Source organism: Vipera berus, assembly GCF_964194415.1.
Source record: "Vipera berus genome assembly, chromosome: 2".
Lineage (NCBI taxonomy): Eukaryota > Metazoa > Chordata > Lepidosauria > Squamata > Viperidae > Vipera > Vipera berus.
In genome coordinates, this window is record NC_138203.1 from 155,477,964 (window position 1) to 155,497,271 (window position 19,308).

Sequence of the window (19,308 nt, forward strand, 5' to 3'; positions counted from 1 at the left end):
GATTCAAACCAGTCAAACTGAGCCCTAGATAAGATAAAAAGGATTCAAGCTCTGGTGAATATTATTTGTTTGTATTGTCCAGTTGTCAAGTGCCCATTTGTTGGTGCTACTATGGAGCTAAGAAGGATTAGAAAGAAAATCTACAAAGGAAAGCAATGAAATAATAAAACATGAAATGTGCCAGCGGCTAGTCACACAACCCTTACAGTTTCAAATGGGCCAGTGACTGGGGGGGAAATCAGATTTTCAAGGCCTTTTAAAAATTGGCAGGGTTGGGACCAACTGAATTTTGAGGATTTAATTCTGAATTATGTTTATACAATTATAAATTAGCAAGATCTAGATTTTCACAGATAAGACACCTTCTTGTTTTGTATCTTGGAGGGTGACAACAAGAGAGAGTGCATTCTCAGTGGTGGCTCCAAATCTGTAATATTTTCCTAAATAGTTTCCGTAGCATCTACATACCTGTTTTATGATGCACAGCTAAGATTTTTCAGTGCAGGCTTTTCATTTAAGATGAATTAATTTAAATCCTAATGATATTTTTTGTATTGTGCTTCTCTATATTTTATGCATTATTGCACTATGAGAAATAAATAAGATAATTAATAAATGACATAGCCCAAATAATAAAATGTAAGATGTGACAACCCTATTTGTTCTTTATTACTTACGTGTTGGAAATAGGAATGGAAATAGGTCATAAAAAGGCAGAAAATAAATTAATTGACAAGGATTTGCTGTGCTGCAGTTGTAGAGATGGATGCAGTTTATTATCAGCCATAAGGATTATGCATTGTCTCTTATATACCTTTCCAGCATTGTGCAACAGAAATGTATTTGGTAATGATAATGATTATGTCAGCTCTAAAAACAGTGAAAATTAGAAATATTTCCCAATCTTATACTTCCACATTTTTGAGCATAACTTTTATATATGTCTCATAATTGTCATATTTTAATTTTTCGTTCATCAACAATTTTGGAAGCACACATATAACAAAATATCCAGATGCCAGAAAAACGTCTGTTTTGGCCAGAGAAATATGGAGTTGATTAGTATTAGGGATGAGAAGGAAAAGGCACACTAAAGATAATAGCTTAATATAAGTAATCCTCGACTTACAACAATAATTGAGTAAAAAATTTCCATTGCTATGCAAGACAGTTGATAAATGAGTTTTGTTCCATTTTATCATCTTTCTTGCCAGTTTTAAGTGTATCGGTACAGTAAAGATAGTAACAGAGTTGTTAAGTGAACTGGGCTTCCTCATTGATTTTGCTTGTTAGAAAGTCTCAAAAGGTGATCACATGACCCCAAGACACTGCAACCCTCATAAATACATGCCAGTTGCCAAATGTCCGAATTTTGATCACATGTCCATGGTAATGCTGCAACAATTGTTAAGTTTGAAAAGTGGTCATAAAGTTACTTTTTTCAGTGCCATTGTAATTGCAAACAATCACTAAACAAATGGTTGTAAGTCGAGAACTACCTGTAACAGTAAGTGATATAACACATACCTCTCACCTTTTTCCATGTTTGCTGAATAATGAATTAGTGCAACTAAATTTGCAAGAATAGAAAAACAGAGCAAAAATATGTGAGTCAAAGAAAAGAAAACAGCTAACAGTCCTAAGTTAACTTTAAAATCAGGTATCTAGTAGGCAATGGAGTGGGCAAAGTTAAGAAGCTGCTAATAGGTACTAATGGTTCCTATTTTTTGTATTTTGGTTTCTATAAATCAATTATCATTTTGGTTATTAACAGTTGGTAGTATTAGATTAAAGTATCCCTTTATAAAATGTAAATCTTGTTTTGCTCAATTTCTAGTGACATGCCCATGTAGCTCCTGGTGATACATCCAGGTAGCTTTGGCAGAAGTATGGAAGCAGTTTGCTATTGCTTTCTTCTAGGTTTCCATCCTTGCAATCTAGCCTATAACCATGGTTTTCCTTGGTAAACTCACATTCTAGTGAGCCTCCTTATCTTTTAACACCATCACTGGACGACCAGATGCTGACTATCATCTTCTCAGTATATTTCAATTAATTCTGGACAGAACCTGATCCAAACAGAACAACATTGGTGCACAATTAAGCATACTTACTCTTTATCTGCAGTTGTTTAAAGATCCAAACTAAGAAAATTATGAATATGGCGGTTGTAGAAGTTTTGACATTTTTCTAGTTCGTTCAGTATTGTAAAGTTGTTGAACCCTCTCTCCAGTGATTGATTCATTAGATTTATTATTATATGTTGGCAGTTCAACTCACAAACAGATAATTTGATCTTCTAACCTATGGAACCATTGAAAGCAAAGAAAGATCTGAAAGACCCCCCCCCCCAAAAAAAAAAAATCTCCACTAGCACTGCTTCCAAACTGGTCAAATCTGAAGAGTAGAAGCCACGCTGCTGAAAAATTTAGCTAATACTTGAATAACTATATAGTTCTACAATTCAGTGCTGTTTATAGAAAAAAATGATCTGCGTGAGAGACTTGTTATAAAATAAAACCCTTTTCTAGTCTAATCACAAAAGTAGTTGTAAATATCTATAAAGAAAACCTTAATAGGCCTGAAACCTTTCAAAATAAAGTACTTTGAGTAGATGGTACAAAAATTGAACTCTTTATCTTAAGCACCGTGGTGTCTTATAATGAAGAATTTGAAGCTAGGAAGAAATTAGATAATTCTCTCCTAAAACATACCTACAGTAGTAGTTAAAGGAAAGAAAGATAAAATGTTAATACTGGTCTTCACAATCCCCAGATTTTCATATTACAGAACATCTGTGTAGAGATATTAGGCAACTGCAAATACATAATTATGCATTCAACATTTGCAGAGAGATGTGATGTTTAAGTTTGTACCAAGTACAGGTTACATCAGCTTCTGTTCACTTAGGATTTCACTGAAACATACTGGTTGACTGGAAATGTTTAAACATTAGCATCCAACTGTACAGGGTAAAGATTGGAGGAGGAGAGAGACAGTTGCTTCTAAGAAATTATGCTGACGACTCTCAGTGGCCTAACAGGATTAACATTCATAGTGGTAGTGTCATTTATTTATTTATTTATTTATTTATTTATTTATTTATTTATTTATTTATATTCTGCCAAGGAAATCAGTACTGTCATTTAAGCTTAAAGATCAGGTACATCTTCCTGCTGTCAGAAGTAATAATGTCCTTTTTCTTGGTTACATATACCCTCTTTCACAATTTTAATATTTTGCTGACTACAAAAATGAAAAGTGCATGATAAAGACCGACATAAGTTTTTATGTTTCTTTCAGATATTTTTTCTTATTTTCATAATACTTTATATTTTAGTAATCAATTTAGTTGGTTTCAGGGAATTGGAAAGTAAAAGTTAACTGGACAGTCACAGAATTAATTGGGGAAGTAAAAGTTTGCAGTGTTGATCAGGACTTTTTTTTCAAATTAAAAAGTATAAATTTATTTATGTTTGGTCTGTTTAGAAAAAAGTAGCAATTTTCCTTAATTTATCTTGATTTTCACAGCAATGCACATTCAGTTGTAATCAAGGAAATTACTTTCTGCTAAAAAAAGAATGTATAAAATGTTTTAAAGAACCTGATTTTAATTGCATCACAAACACTAGTGAAGCATTAACTATCAATAAAGAATGTATCTTTATTCACAAAGTTGGAGTTTCAACAATTTGCTTTTTACGGTATTAGGCCAAGTATATATTACCCAAATATTTCCAGTTGAGAATAATTTGATTCCATAAGATTTTTTATTAAATTTGGGTATTCAGAATATACATGGAAAATGTACGCACACTTGCCAAGGTGACATTATGGAGAATGCTAAAAAAAAAAAGCTATCTCTTTAAGATAAGATGCTTCCATGCTTTGCTCACACAAACAAGATCAATCCTGGGCAGATTCCTACTGCTGCTTTATTTTTTTGAAGAGGAGAGATTCTCACGCTAAATATAACAACCGTATTCCTGATAACAGCCTTTTCTTCTTCTCCTGAAATCCACCAAAACTGAAGAAAAATTCAACTGACTGTTCCTAGCAGCTGTGTGGCCTGGAGTTCACGAGGAAAGCTGGCTTCCTGCAGTTCCCTATTCACCACCTGCTTCAAAGGCAGCCTAGCTAGCTATAGTTTGCCAGCCAGGTAGGGTGCCATTGTGCGCAGTCTGGGAGGATTAGTATTAAAGCTGCAGCCACCAGGCCCTTGGTCTCCAGCTGCCATTCAGTCGAACATGGAGAGGCTAAGCCTGGCCAGGGTCATCGTATCCAGCGTGTTTTGAACAGGCAAAGGAGCTTCCTGAGAATAGAATCTTCTTGGCAATCATGGTGCAAGCTTGCGGCACAGCAGGTGCCTCCTAAAGCACGTACATTTGTTTCTGCTGGTGTGCTACAGTTTTTTTTCATTTTCATAGAGCTTTTTCATTTTAAAAATAGCAGGGGAATGTTGACAAAAGTTTATATAGACAGATATAGATATAGACATCCAAACATACGCACATATAAACATTCCTCCATTCATTCATTCATATTGGATAGACTTTTATTTTGGAGATGTTTGTGCACCCATGAAGAGCGGAAGAGACAATTAACCATTTTTAATCTGTATCACTGCTGGATTTCGGGAATGTACATTCAATGTGACAGGGATTTTTTTTTCATCCCCCGGTGTTCTGACATTCAGTATTCGTGATTTGTTGAATTTGTTTCATTTTTATGAATAACACCTAAAACCTAGCATATTTTTTTTATTTTGCAGGTGAGGTAACGATGACGTAAAAATAATGGTTAAAAACCTACGATAAAATTGTGGGGGTGAAAAAAAAAATTAAGCAGTAAGATGAGTTGTCATGACGACAGGGATGTTCTGTTGATGAACTGTACTCCTCATTGTCCAATCAGATAGTAGAGCTGAAGCTGGAGCACGAACAGGAAAAGACGCACCTATTCCAAGAACATAACACAGAAAAGGATTGCCTGGTCCGAGACCATGAACGGGAAATTGAGAAACTAGAAAAACAGCTTCGGGCTGCCATGACAGACTACGACAATAAAACCCAGGAATATAGGAAACGAGATGCTCAGGTAATAATAGCATTTCAAAAATAATGGGATTGCCTTTTTTAAAAAAAAACCCCTATTTTCCAATGTTCTTTTTGCTGCACGCTTTAATCATTTTAAAAAACTGGCATATAAACACAATTTTATTTTTCTGTTGTATTTTCATTACCGCCCCATTCCCTGCCACTACTAAAAAAAGGCTTTCAAAGAAAAAAGAAAAAAAAGGGGGGGGGACCCACAGGTACCCAGATTAAGAATCAAATGTGCAATAATTTGGCCTATTATTTATAATCTTGATTTATTGTCATGATAGATTTAAGAAAAACCGTTATTTATTTCCTGTCCATGTATCTATAGTAAACCCCTCCCCTTTTGACTTACTCATTGATTTTTGAAATAAATATCCCTGCAATCAGCACATATATTCCCTATATTTTGGATTTTATTAATTTTTAACTATGTTTGGGATTATTAATATCATTTTATTTTTGCACGTGATTTATTAAGGGTTTGTTTTAATGATAAATATATGGAAATTAAGAATTGTGGATTGCTTGACTTTAAGATTTTTAAATGTGTTTGTGGGTGTGTAGAAATTTTGTATCTGTATATATTCATACATAAATGCATTAAATTATATAAGCACACATACATTGGGTGATAGTGGATACATATGTACATATAACAAACATATATTTTCTATTTTTATGATAACTGTTAGAAGCCATTTGCCAGAGTAATTCCAAGCTATGATGTGTTTAATTGCTCAAATGTACAGGTTAAATCTGCATTTTTGATATAAAAAAAGTCTTGATTGATCCAATTAAAATATATATAATCTATGCCAGTTGTTTCGAACATAGTTCTTTATCCTGAATAAATATACTTTAAAAGGCCTGAAGCGAAGACACTTAAAAATGGAAAGTAATTGAATAGGAAAACAATGACTGTTTTAGCAGTTCCCAATAGAATAGTTTGAATAATTGGATGTAAAATGTGGATAATTATCATCATAGTTTAAAATATATATTATACATAAATACACAAACATGTACATATATGCACACATATACGCACTTTGGAGCCTTTTCTCCATATTTGAAGGAAAAACATCTCATGTTTTTCCTTCACTGCAAATTCATGAGTTATTGAAAAAAGTTAATAATTTATTTCATTTGCACCATGACAATAATACAGTCCAGAAACTCAGTATTTATGGTTGGTTTAAAAAGAAACAAGGAATACAACGGAAGAAGGGACTGTGCTCAGTTTTTTTGTTTATTAGTCAAAGAATATGTTATGTTCATATTTAATAACAAATATATACTTCTTAAAAGATAAATAGCTTCCTCACCATCATCAGTCTTATTATATTTCCGTATTCATGATTTGTATACATTTGTGAGGTAGGTGCCATTTACCTTTCTAATGTAGTGTAGTTTGTTAATATATATAGATGTTTACTATTTCATGTTTAATGAAGCTCATGATGCACGAAGATCACTTCTCTAAAATATGGAAACGTTATTTTACAACCAAGGAATTCCGAAGATTTATCTATAGTTGGACTAAAATCATTGGGCTATTTCATCATTAAATTATTCACACTACTTTTTTAATCACATGGATAATGAGTTATGAGAAACAGTTGCAGGATCATGTCAAGTAGGTGTGTGATGTGGGACCTACCATCTATAATATTTTTTAATATTTCATGTTCTTGTTAAATCATCTACCTCTTCCTTTCAATTTATAACAGGCTGATGTTTATTATTTTTTATATTATTACTTATTTAGTGTATTCAATAACATAGTGCAGTATTTTTCCAGGGCTGTGCAATATTATAAATATTTAATATGTAGTGGGACATATAAATTGCAAATTGTCACTTAACATAAATTTATTAGTATTTAATATCTTATAAAAATAACCAATTGTATCCTGATAGTGATATTACAGAAATAATAGTGTGAACCAATTTGATTGGTTTTTGATGTAATCATCATATATTGATGTGTTTTGCTATCATACTCTATTTTAGTATGGATAGGAATGGAATTTATATTGAACAAATATCAGTAAATAACAATAAAATCATATATTACTTGCATGTACTGAATTTGCACATTGTGCTTCTTCTCCATAATTTTTAATTGATTTTTGGAGATAATTTTATTTCCTTTGTATAAATAACATAAGTAAACAAATGACTATTACTCTACCAATGAGAAATTTAGTAGTATCATATTTTTTCTTACTCTGCAAGACCAAGCTCATCCACAGGTTTAGATTTTGAGTCATAGTTATGAAGAGGTGTGATTATCTTTTACTTTAAACATTTAATAAATTACCATTATGAAAGGGTGCTAGAAAGTTTTGATTATGATTTTATTTTTTAAAATGTTTGTACTCTTTTTTAACCATTAAAAACAATTCAGTAATGTTTATTGAAAACTTAAAGATACTGCTGAGAGATATTTGGTATATGCAGTTACTCTAGAATAGTATGCAAAATATTTAGATATCTCTTCTAAAATTAAAATTGTAACAAAGCATAACTTTTTTCATATTTTTTTAAAATGCCTTTAAGAAGCATTTATAAAAGAATGTATTACCTTCTATAATTTCACCATCACATCATTTCTTTTGTCCTGTTAATGACACCTTTTCTCTAGCATATTACCCATTTTTTTGCCACTTGAGTGAACCAGTATTCTTGGACTTCCTGTCTGCCTGGCTATCTTCCTATTATTCTCTGATTTCAATTATTTCAATTCTGTCAGCACAACTGTATAACATAAAAGTACAATAATATTGGTTACATTGCAACATTCACGAAACAATGAACCCAATACTCTTTGAAATAACTAGATTTTCCAGTAGCTTACCTTTGGATACCGAAGGAAAGAAATGTGTTTTACAAAATTTTAGTACTTTGTTTTCATTGTAAAATGGGCATGATAAAAATCAAGTCTTTCCCCTCATTTTCTGTTCCATTTACAAATGTTGCTATATTAATTGAGTGAAGGAATTAGGCTTCATGACCAATGATACAGATAGGATATATATCCACTTGATCCTAAATACGTGTCATCCATTAAGGGAATGTATGTTCAAATACTTATGTGATTGGACAAATAAAAACTACTGTGAATACTTTCAAGTAGGGAAGAAAACTCTCCTAGATAAGATACAGCATAATTTCTCTTAGCTTTCTTCTTCCACCTTGCATCAGCAACTGTTTTTGCCTGTTTGCTCTCTTGTTAATCTTTTTCTGTTTTGTATTCTTGTTCATTGAAGGTTTACTTTCTTCCATTAAATATATTTCTATTCCTGATTTGCCTTTAAAACCCAACTCCTCTGTTTTTTTAATATTTTACAAATAATGATAATTCTAATCTCTTTGTTCCTGTAGTCTTTCGTTCTTTGCCCCAGTTGAGGCAAATCAACATTAATAATTTTACTTAGAAATGAGAGAAATTTTGAATTTGAAAGCTAGACTGAAAAAGATCAACACAAATTGGATCTTTTTTAAATGCTGGAATGGGATACGAATTGACATATTTTACAATCTACACCCACTATTAAAATAGTACCTGGTGCAACAGTTAAATCCTTCTAGCAGCTGGTAGAGTCTAAGTGCATATCTTAACATATCCCTCTTAGTTAATTCAGGATAGGAGCAATACGCATCAAGGATATCGGTCATGTCACCTGCTTGTAAAGCTGTTAAAACAACCTTTCCTCTTTGTTTGAGAGTAATAAGCCAGTATCATCACTGGGCTTTACTTTAAGGGAAAGAGGGAACAGCAGAGCGCAAGAAAATTTTTTACTCTCTCAATATTCTCTCGTTAAAAAAAAATCCGTGTTCTGTATAATTATAAGATACATCCGCTCCTTCCTCTCACTTTTCCCCATCTTAAAAAGAGAGACATATTCTTACAAACACAACTTAAGTCCTTCTGTACTTCCAGGACCTTGGATCTATTTCAGGGGGTCAAAAGAATTGAATTCATGTTCTTTCTCAATTCTTTTTGTATTGAAAGAAAAATATGAAGGAAAGCCTTAAGGAAATTTTTTTTTAAAATATTGTTATGAAATATTTCAGTCCAAAACATACTTGTATAAACAAAAATAATACTGTGTTAATATGGTTTTAAAAATGAAACACTTTTGCATAAAACAATCCTTAAATTAAGTTTTCTTTGAAGATTCTGTCATACTCTTATAGCCAATGTTATTTCCCATACCTTTAAATCTCAGTTCACTTTGAATATATACTCTGTGTGTGTGTGTGTGTGCGTATACACATACACACATATACACACACCAAAGAACCCCAGGTATGCAACTTACACACATAATTTTATAGTGATTTTCATAATTCTACCTGAACCACAGGGTAACAATTTCAAATATTAAACTCTGAGTCCAAGTTGATATATTTCCAATGGAAAAGCTTTCCGCCAATGAAACTTGCCCAATAGTTTCTACTTGAGTTTCATTCACATCAATTAATGGTAACCACTGAAATGTATGAGTATAGCTTTTGTTAATGAATGTCATCATACTTCACATCTTTAATTATACTCTAGAGTTATTTTTTTCTTTTTTTACAGAATCACTACACTACAATGATCTGTATTTATAAGTTAACAGTGCCTGTAACCTTAGGCATCAAAATGTCCCTGAAAGTTTGTAATCAGTGTATTCATTCCAATATTTCCAAAAATTGTTTTCAGATTGTAATTTTTAATATAGCAATGGGTGGCTTTAATTAAATACACCTCATGAGATGTCCTGCATTAGACTATATTCAATTTTTACTAAGCCTAAATATAAATGTAATCTAATTTAATTTCTCTCCTGTTATAATGACCAGCATATGACTCAAAGGCCAAGTGAAACCTTCGCTCTAGAAAAAACTAGGCATTCCTGGTTCAAAATAATTTCTTCTTCCTCTAGTACCTTGAAGTGATGGTTTAGAGTGGATAGATAATTGCATTTGCTCCAAACTATAATTCCAAATATATCAAATGAAACAGAAATATTTTAAATATTGAACAGGTTTACCTTATTTCTACCATTTCCTACTTTCAGCCCTTAACAAATCATCTGTAGCATTACATAATAGACCAACTGAGCATAGTTGGATTAATTTGGATTAGATTAATATAATTAATGAATTAAGTTGCTAGTCTAGAGGAGATGCCTGGGGAAAAGTTATCTGCCAGGACAGTTTGAACCTGAGGAAGTGGACAGGTCCTTAGGACTGTGAGCTTAGCCACTTGCTCTTTAAATCCAAGCCCTTTAAATCCAAGTGCAGGGGGTGTTGTGTGAGTGGGTTCTAGTAGTGGGTAATTCATCTTTAAGTGAGGGGGTGGTTCCTTTATGCTTTACCTCAAAGAGGTCTTGGTTTGTCTTCTCAAAAAGCCAACACTGGACTCCATCATATTGGAAAATTTTTGTCCAATATCTAACGTCCACTTTTGGGGAAGATGGTTGACAAGGTATTGAGTAACAACTTCAGAGGAATCTTGGAGGAAGTAGATTATCTGTGCGTCCTTTTCAATCAGGATTCAGACCAGGACATGGAAGCAGCATTGGTCAGACTTTTGGATGATCTCTTAGAAGGGTGGAATGGGGATTGTACATCCCTCTTTGTCCTACTTGACCTCTTGGCAGCTTTCCCATTGACCATGGTATCCTTCCCTTCAGCTCAGAGCATTGAGGGTGGATAGCATGTTGCTGGTTTTGCTGGTTCACTTCCTTTCTCCAGGGTTGAATCCAGTCAGTGGTGATTGAGGAGGAGAGGTCTGCCCTCTGCCTTTACTAGGTGGGCTGCCACAGGATTTGTGCTCTCTACTTTTCTTTTTTATACCTATATGAGGCCACTTAGTGAGCTCATCCATTGCCATGGAGTAAAGATATTAAATAAAGCTGTAAACATGTTATCTCAGTGCCGAAGGTTGTGTGGATCTGGATGAGGAACTAGAACCTTTAGTTAAACCCTGGAAAGACTGAATAGCTTTGGATTTGGAGGCTTATTGGTTCTAGGACTATCCTATCTTTGATAGTGCTGAATGAGGTGACACTGTCCCAGGTAGACCTAGTGTGCAATCTGGGGGTCCTCCTAATTTCTTTTTGCTTGAAGAACAGGTGGCAGATGGGGCTAAGAGGACCTTTGCACTGCTTTGGGTTATCCGTCAGTTATACCTGTTCCTAAATCAGAAGGTTCACTTATGCTCAGTTGCCTAGTCAACTATAATGCTCTACATGAGACTGCCCTTGAAGAGTATGCAGAAAATTGAACTGATGCAAAATGCAGCTCTACAGGCAGTTATAGGGGCTCCCATGTGACATCTCTGCACCAGGAGCTGCATTGACTGCCAGCTTCCTTCTAGGTTCAGTTCAAGGTATTGGCCTTAATGTTTCAAGCCCTTCATGGCATGGGACTGGATTAGCTGAGGGATTGCCTGTCCCCAATTACATCAGCTAGTTCCATTAGATCTGCAGAGAAGGCATGCTACAAGTCCATCTGCTAGGGACTTAAATTAGATGATTTCCAATAGTTGAGCCTTCTTTGCCATGGTGCCCACCGTATGGAACATTCTCCTTGTAGCTGTTTGAATTATTGAATGCCAAATGGTGGGTTGTCACACTGTCAACCCTCCTTACATTATGTAAATGGTATGGTATCATTCTTAAACCCTGACGAAATTATTATTATACTGTATTTTTAAAGGGGGGGGGGAATTAACCCTTTCAGTTATTAACCACTGATCACATGATTGCATTTTGGAAGCTTAGCAATTGGCTCGCATTTGTGATTGATTGCAGCATCCCACAATCACATAACTGATTTGTGACTTTTTTGCATTTTCTGAGAGAAAAAAAATGATTGTAAAAGCAAGTCAAGTTATATGCTGACCCCCCCCCTAACGAACACAACAACTTATGACCAAAATACCAGGCAATTGTGACTGTAATTTGAGGATTACCTATAGTACCTGTTTATTTATTTGTTTATTTATTTAGTGTATGGCCTAATTTTGCAACATGTTGCTGAAGTATACATTGGCTCACTATCTGGGACTTTATATTCATCTTTTGTTGATTTTCATTTGGCTTTTAGTGTTTCTGAATATCAGAAAAGGTTATAATGAGAACTGGAGCAATTTTCTCTGGCTAGGCACTCTTGTTGCTTGCTCAGCAGATGTATAGTAAGTAATACGTAGTCAGATGGTTAGGAGTAATCTCATAGCCCAACTATACAAAACAATTCTCACATAGTATAAGACAAATATGAGGTATGCACTGTAGGTTTTTTTTTGCTGTTTAAAGTTAATGTGAATGTATTAGTCAAGAAATGTTGTTTAAGCCAATGATCTCTCCCTCCCCCAAGTTTGCCAATGAATCACCACCAACCCTACTATATGATACAGCCCTCTTTCCTGAGATTCTGTTTATACAAGAAGAGCTCTCTTCCCACTTCTGAATAAAATCTGGATAGCTGCTGATAAACCCTCAAAAATCCAAAGATCTGGCTCTGTTGATTTGCCTATTAATCAACTGAGGCAAAACTGGTGGAATTAAACCAGGCATTCAGGCAAAACTAGATTACCCACCTAGTGAGATCACAATAAATCAGTAGAGACAGGCTGATTTCCAGGTAGAATCTATTAAAATGTAGAACACAAAAACAACAAGGGAGCACCATTGGTTGTCACCCCCAGCTCACAGCTCAAGACACTTAAATACATTATTAATAAGCTGCAACCCATACTGGACAATGCTATTGAACTTTCTCAGGCACTGGGTGGCAGCCCTATACTTGCATATAAATAATAATCCAACCTGAAGCAGAATTTTACAAGCAATAAGAAACAACAGAACAATGATTTAACAGGGCAACCAGGCCCTGCAACAAATCCAGGCATCTATTCTGCCTTCACATTTATGACATTGCTGTCCCAAACAATTTCCTACACAAAATTTAGAGGCATCTTTACGTGATGTTTCTCTAATGTGATATGTGCCATCAACTGCTGTCAACAATGCATCTCTGGATATTACTTAAGACAAACAGACTGTGCTTTGTGCAGAAGAATTAATTTTATTTATTTATTTATTTTAATCCCATTTATATCCCGCCCTTCTCTGAAGACTCAGGGCGGCTTACAATTTAAGCACAGACCAATGTGCTTAGCAATAATGGACACATGTTTGATATTAGGGTTCAAAACAAGGGCAAACTAATATCAGAGGAGGACAGTTTCACCCAAAATATTCTATTATAATTATCAAAATAGTTATTTTGGAACAGCAAAAAAAAGTACAGTTGAACAACAGATTGCTGATTTCACCTTCATCCAAAAAATTCAGGTTATGTCAGGCATTCTCAATAAACACAATGGGTTTTTAATACATTATATTTGTTAATTGGTAAAATACTTGTAATCTATCTCACTTATAATCTCCATCACCGTCTTTTCCTCCCTTTTTCCTGTTTTGAAAGTTTTTTAAAAATATGGGAATCTTGTAGATACAATATATATTGATTTCAGCAAAGCATTTGGCATAGTTTTGATAATAGGGTAGTTAAATATGGACTGTATAACATGACAGTTCAGTGTGTTTTTGGAGCTAAAATCCGGGGTTTGATGTCTTTAAAAGATATTGTCAGTTTTTTCATAATTTCAAACAAATTTCTAACTCTCACCTTTCCTAAGTCTTGTCTTCATGCATGTTTGCATACTTCAAAACTATACTTACAAGTTTCTCACAAAATACTTGATTTTATAATTTCAAAAGAGAGAATGGGAAAGTTAAATCCCAATTCCCAAATGATTCTTTGCAATCGGAAGAAACATTTGCAGTTGTTTGGCATTTATCTAGATCAGGGGTGTCAAACTGCCGGCCCACGGGTCGGACGTGTCACGAGAATACCACACCCACCCCATTGCTGGCAATGGGGAAAAAGTTCTGATATGTTGTGTGATGTCACATTGATTTGATTTTGATTTTATTAAATTTTTATGCTGCCCTTCTCCCTGAGGACTCAGGGCAGCTCACAACCATAAAAATTAAAAAACATAAAGTAAGAAATTTAAAAAAGAATTAAACAATAGATGCAATAAATACTAGACAATTTAACCCAGTAAAAAGCCTAATTAAAAACCGTAGTCAGTCCAGGCCCGCTTGTTGGAACAACCAGGTCTTCAGGTCACGGCGGGAGGACCGAAGGTCAGGGGGCCTTCCGCAGCTCTGGGGGTAGTTCATTCCAGAGGGTCGGCGTGCCCACAGAGAAGGCTCTCCCCCTGGGGGTCGCCAGCCGGCATTGCCTGGCTGACGGCACCCTGAGGAGGCCGACTGTGGGAGCGAACTGGGCGATGGGAGGTTGACAATGGCAGCAGGTGGTCTCGCAAGTACCCTGGGCCTAAGCCATGTAGGGCTTTAAAGGTTATTACCAGCACCTTGAATCGCACTCGGAGGACAACCGGAAGCCAATGCAGCTCGCGGAGGAGTGGTGTAACATGGGAGTACCGAGATACTCCCATAAGCACCCGCACGACCGCATTTTGCACCAGTTGAAGCCTCCGGGTGCTCTTCAAGGGCAGCCCCATTTAAAGAGCATTGCAGTAATCCAGGCGAGAAGTGACGGCATGGGTAACCATGCATAGGGCATCCCGGTGCAAAAAGGGGCACAACTGGTGCACTAGGCGAACCTATGCGAAGGCCCCCCTGGTCACGGCTGTTAGATGATCTTCCAAATTAAGCCGTGAATCCAGGAGGACACCAAAGTTGCGAGCCATTTCTGACGGGGGCAATACCTCCCCCCATCAAAAGAGATGGAACTTGTTGGACAATACGAGATGTTGGTACCCACAGCCACTCGGTCTTGGAGGGGTTCAGCCTGAGCCTGTTCCTTCCCATCCAGACCTGCACCGCCTCCAGGCACCGGGACATCACATCAAGGGCATCACTGGGTTGGCTTAGGGTGGAGATAAACAACTGGGTATCATCTGCATATTGGTGATACCTCACCCCAAAGCCACGGATGATCTCACCCATGATGTTGTGAGTTTGACATGTCTGATCTAGATGCATGGGTGTTAATTAATTTTGCTCTGACTGATGAAGTTGCTCTGATAAGCAATGCAATTACACAGATTAACAAAGATTGGTCCACTTACCATAATTCAACCCTTTGGCCTAGATCAGGGTTGTCAAACTGCTGGCCTGCAGGCCGGATGTATCATGCCGAAACCACGCCCACCCCATTGCCGGCAATGGAAAAAAAGTCGCAATACATTGCGACACGTCACGTGACATTGCGAGTTTGATACCCCTTCATTGAAATAGATCCATGGGTGTTTATTTTTATTGTGATTTTTAGTATTAGTTTTTACTGAAGAATTTTTTACAGAGTAAAAATAATACAAGTTTAAAGAAGAAAAAGTAAAAAAAGTGAGAAGTTAAATAAGAAAATAGAAAAGAAAAATAATATAAAGAAGTAGTTTCTACTTTACTTTGCATCTGTTACAAATAAATACATTTATATTTTATCCTCTCTACGGCTGTATCATGGGTAATTTCCATATTCTTCACTTCCTAATCGTCAAACCCATAAATCACAAATTCATTTTTTCTGTTTTCATCAAAAAGTCCATAAACTACACTGACAAATGTAGTTGCTGCTTTTCCCTAATCAAGCAAGTCAATTTTGCCAAGTCTGTAAATTCTGTCATCTTTATCAACCAATACTCTGTTATGGATAATTCAGAATCCTTCCATCTTTGTGCAACCAATAATTTCACTGCAATTACCATGTTCTCTGTGTTTTATTTATAAGACACCCAGAGTTTAGAGTCAGGTTCCCTCTAAACTTTCCCAGTCAGTCAGTATCCTGAAACTATACGAGATAGCACATCTTTGATTTAGTAGCAAAGTCCTGGACATGAAATGACATGGATGGCAGACGAGAATGATGCCATGTTGTTCTTTGTACACAAAGTGCCCTGTTGCTCCTAATTCAGTGCTCACACTGACCCTTCTCCATCTCCATGAGTCTGGAAGTGTCAGATACATGTTCCCCTTCCATCTTCATACCTTTGTCAGAAATTCCCCTTCATGCCCTATCAAATCTCTTCACTCTGTTTCTGACTCAAGATAGAACAGATTTTCCCTTTCTACTACTTTGTAAGGAATTTTACCCATTTCCGAATTCTCCCTGTGTTTGAAATGAGGCACTGTTTATATTTCTTCAGTTATGCCATTGTCTCAACTTTCCCATTTAATCCCCCTCCCCCCTGAACTCTTTAGAGGCACAACTTTTACTTGGCCAGCCAGTTGGATTTCATTTCTGAGAGTATTGCTAAAGTTCATGACCATCATAGCTTGCCTCCCAAGAAGATTCTGTGTCTGAATAGTTCAGTGAATCAAATCTTTTAAGTCTGTCCTTCCTGCTTTGTGAGTTCAAAATATGGTCTCTCTTCAATTCCCCACCTCCAAGATGGAGGGTGAGAGGCTAGAAGTATGGAGGAGGGATGAACTGTGCTTCATGACTAGGAAGGAATGGTTTAAAAAAGGGAATATATTTTCAGTGTGGTTAGAAGCTGGAGATGAATAATTGTAAGGTTGATTTCTGCTATCACATTGGTCCAGTAAATGTGGTATTCAACATATGTCTGGGGGAATTTGATAAAAAGTCTGATATAATCAGTAGTAATGAAGGGGACATCTCTGATTAGGACGATCATCAGAGCTTTTGTAGGACGTCTTAGCATGGTCTAGTTCAGGGGTCGGCAACCTTAAACACTCAAAGAGCCATTTGGACCCGTTTCCCACAGAAAAGAAAACACCAGGAGCCACAAGACCCTTTGGACATCTAAAATGAAGATAACACTGCATATATCCTTTTTTACCTTTATGCTATGTATTTTTTAAAAAAAAAAAACAGAGAGCCGCAGTAGAGGGATGAAAGAGCCACATGCAGCTCCGGAGCCATGGGTGGCTGACCCCTGCTCTAGTTGATCTTTAAGGAGGTACCTCCTGGCCTCCAGGTTTCTAGAATGGGGGGAAGCTGCGAGGCATTTGGTAGCAATCATGGATGGTAGACCTGTGGGGCCTGAAATTAAAGAGAAAATCATGTGACCATTAGGGACTTATGACATCACTTCCCATTTGGTCATTAGGTGAAACATCAAGTATGACACACGTCTCGCACAGACATCAAGTGAGTGTGACGTGATTTTACTTCTGTGTTCTGCATGAACTCTGACACAAGCCTGTTGGGGAGCACACAAAACTGCTGGGATGCAGTATAATCCCCAGGAATTTGGGGCTGCTGCAGTGGTTGTAACTGCAAGAATTGGAAGCAAAGCTGTGCGGGGGGGGGGAAGGGATTATAATGTTGTAACTTCAGATAGTCACTAAACAAGGCAGTAAGACAGCTTTCTGAAAACGTATTGCAAATTGTGGGTCTGATTGGTTAAGCTATGGTAACTTAAAATATCTCCAAATTAATTGCAAGCAGGCATCAAAACAAGAGGATAGGAAAAAGAAATCCAGGATTTAAATGTTGGGGTATTTTTCTCTCTCTCTATTTATTTTTGTCATATTTATGTAGTGTATACCAGAGGTGGTGACCCTTTGAGTGCTGAATGCAATGAAATTTCATTTTAATGTATGGTGATTAGTGTACATTCAAAGTGACAAGTTATTATTCTATTCTATTATTCCTATTCTATTCTCCCTCCCTCCCTCTCTCTCCTTCAGAAAAGTCAAGCTTCATTGCAGCTCAACTTGCTTATATCTGCAATAAGGAATTTTATCTACTCAAGCTGAGTCCTTGACTTTATTTAAGATACAGTGTATCTAGAAGTGTTCAGGAGGTATCCTCTGGGATATATATCAGAGTAGGGGGCCCCCAGAATTTTCAGAGGAGAAAAAAAAGTCGGGGGAGATTTTTAAGATATGAAAAATCCTGACTTGCGCAATTAAGTATCTGCCTGCTTAGCCTGCAAGCTTGACATGTAAGAGATTTAAAAGCTAACATAAGGGGGAAATGTGCTCAACTGACATGGTATAATTTTATGAGAAACCATCCTACCAAAATCTTTTGATCTGTTTGAACTTACATCAGATTTTGTTACCTTGAAGTAGATTGGGCCGATACTAAAAGGCTTCAAAGACCAAAAGTTCCTCATTAAAAAAGTATGGTTTGGCCTGTAGCAGCCCTGAGAGGAAAATGTGCAGAGGAGGAAATCACCTAGAAAGGAAACTCTGGACTGGATTGTACAAGCACCGCCCTCAAGACGGTGAGAAGCGTCTGCCTTGTTAAGAAAGAGATAGGCAGGAGCATCTGAATAATCAATAAATAGGCTGAGAAGTCCAAGACCAAAAAGAATGGCACATTACTCTGGTCATGAAGGTGTTGAAGGACTACTCAGTCTTAACTGATACCATGGAAAATATAATTAATGAAAGACTTAATTTGCTGCATCTAATTTGAGTAACACGACCGCAGCTAACAACAACAATTTGAGTAACAGTGCAATATATTCAAGCTGTCCGTAACTATAACCAAAGGCAATTAAAAACTGTCCCTCTGTGAGCCATTTTATTGTTAGTTTTTAATGTTGTTGTTGTTAGTTGTGAAGTCGTGTCTGACCCATCGCGACCCTATGGACAACGTTCCTCCAGGCCTTCCTGTCCTCTACCATTTTCTGGAGTCCATTTAAGCTCACGTCTACTGCTTCAGTGACTCCATCCAGCCACCTCATTGTCTGTCGTCCCTTTCTTCTCTTGCCCTCAATCTTTCCCAGAATTAGGCTCTTCTCCAGTGAGTCCTTCCTACTCATTACGTGGCCAAAGTATTTGAGTTTCAACTTCAGGATCTGGCCTTCTAAAGAGCAGTCAGGATTGATCTCCTCTAGGACTGACCGGTTTGAACGCCTTGCAGTCCAAGGTACTCGCAAGAGTCTTCTCCAGCACCACAGTTCAAAGGCCTCAATTTTTTTAAATTTAATTAAGTTTTTAATGTAATAATATGTTAATTTTAAATATAGTTTTACTGTCATACCTGCTGCTTCTCCTATTGTGTGTGCGTGTATGTGTTCATGTATCTTTTGTTATTGAATTATTCTCTGATTAATTGATTCATTATATGCCATCAGGTCGGTATCAACCCTTAGCAACCACATAAATAGACTTTATCCGTGATGATTTGT

The 19,308-nt window shown here is 36.3% G+C and overlaps 1 protein-coding gene across 3 annotated transcripts in view; it reads left to right on the forward strand.

The window, feature by feature from the left end:
* Positions 1 to 19,308, forward strand: part of CEP112 (centrosomal protein 112) — a gene marked incomplete at its 3' end in the record, with an annotated part of 303,692 nt that overhangs the window by 139,506 nt on the left and 144,878 nt on the right. For all 3 annotated transcript variants that reach the window (XM_081318537.1, XM_081318536.1, XM_081318538.1), the window contains one exon: positions 4,915 to 5,097. In XM_081318537.1, coding sequence (XP_081174663.1) covers positions 4,915 to 5,097 — 183 coding nt within the window. The remainder of the gene's footprint in view (positions 1 to 4,914; positions 5,098 to 19,308) is intronic.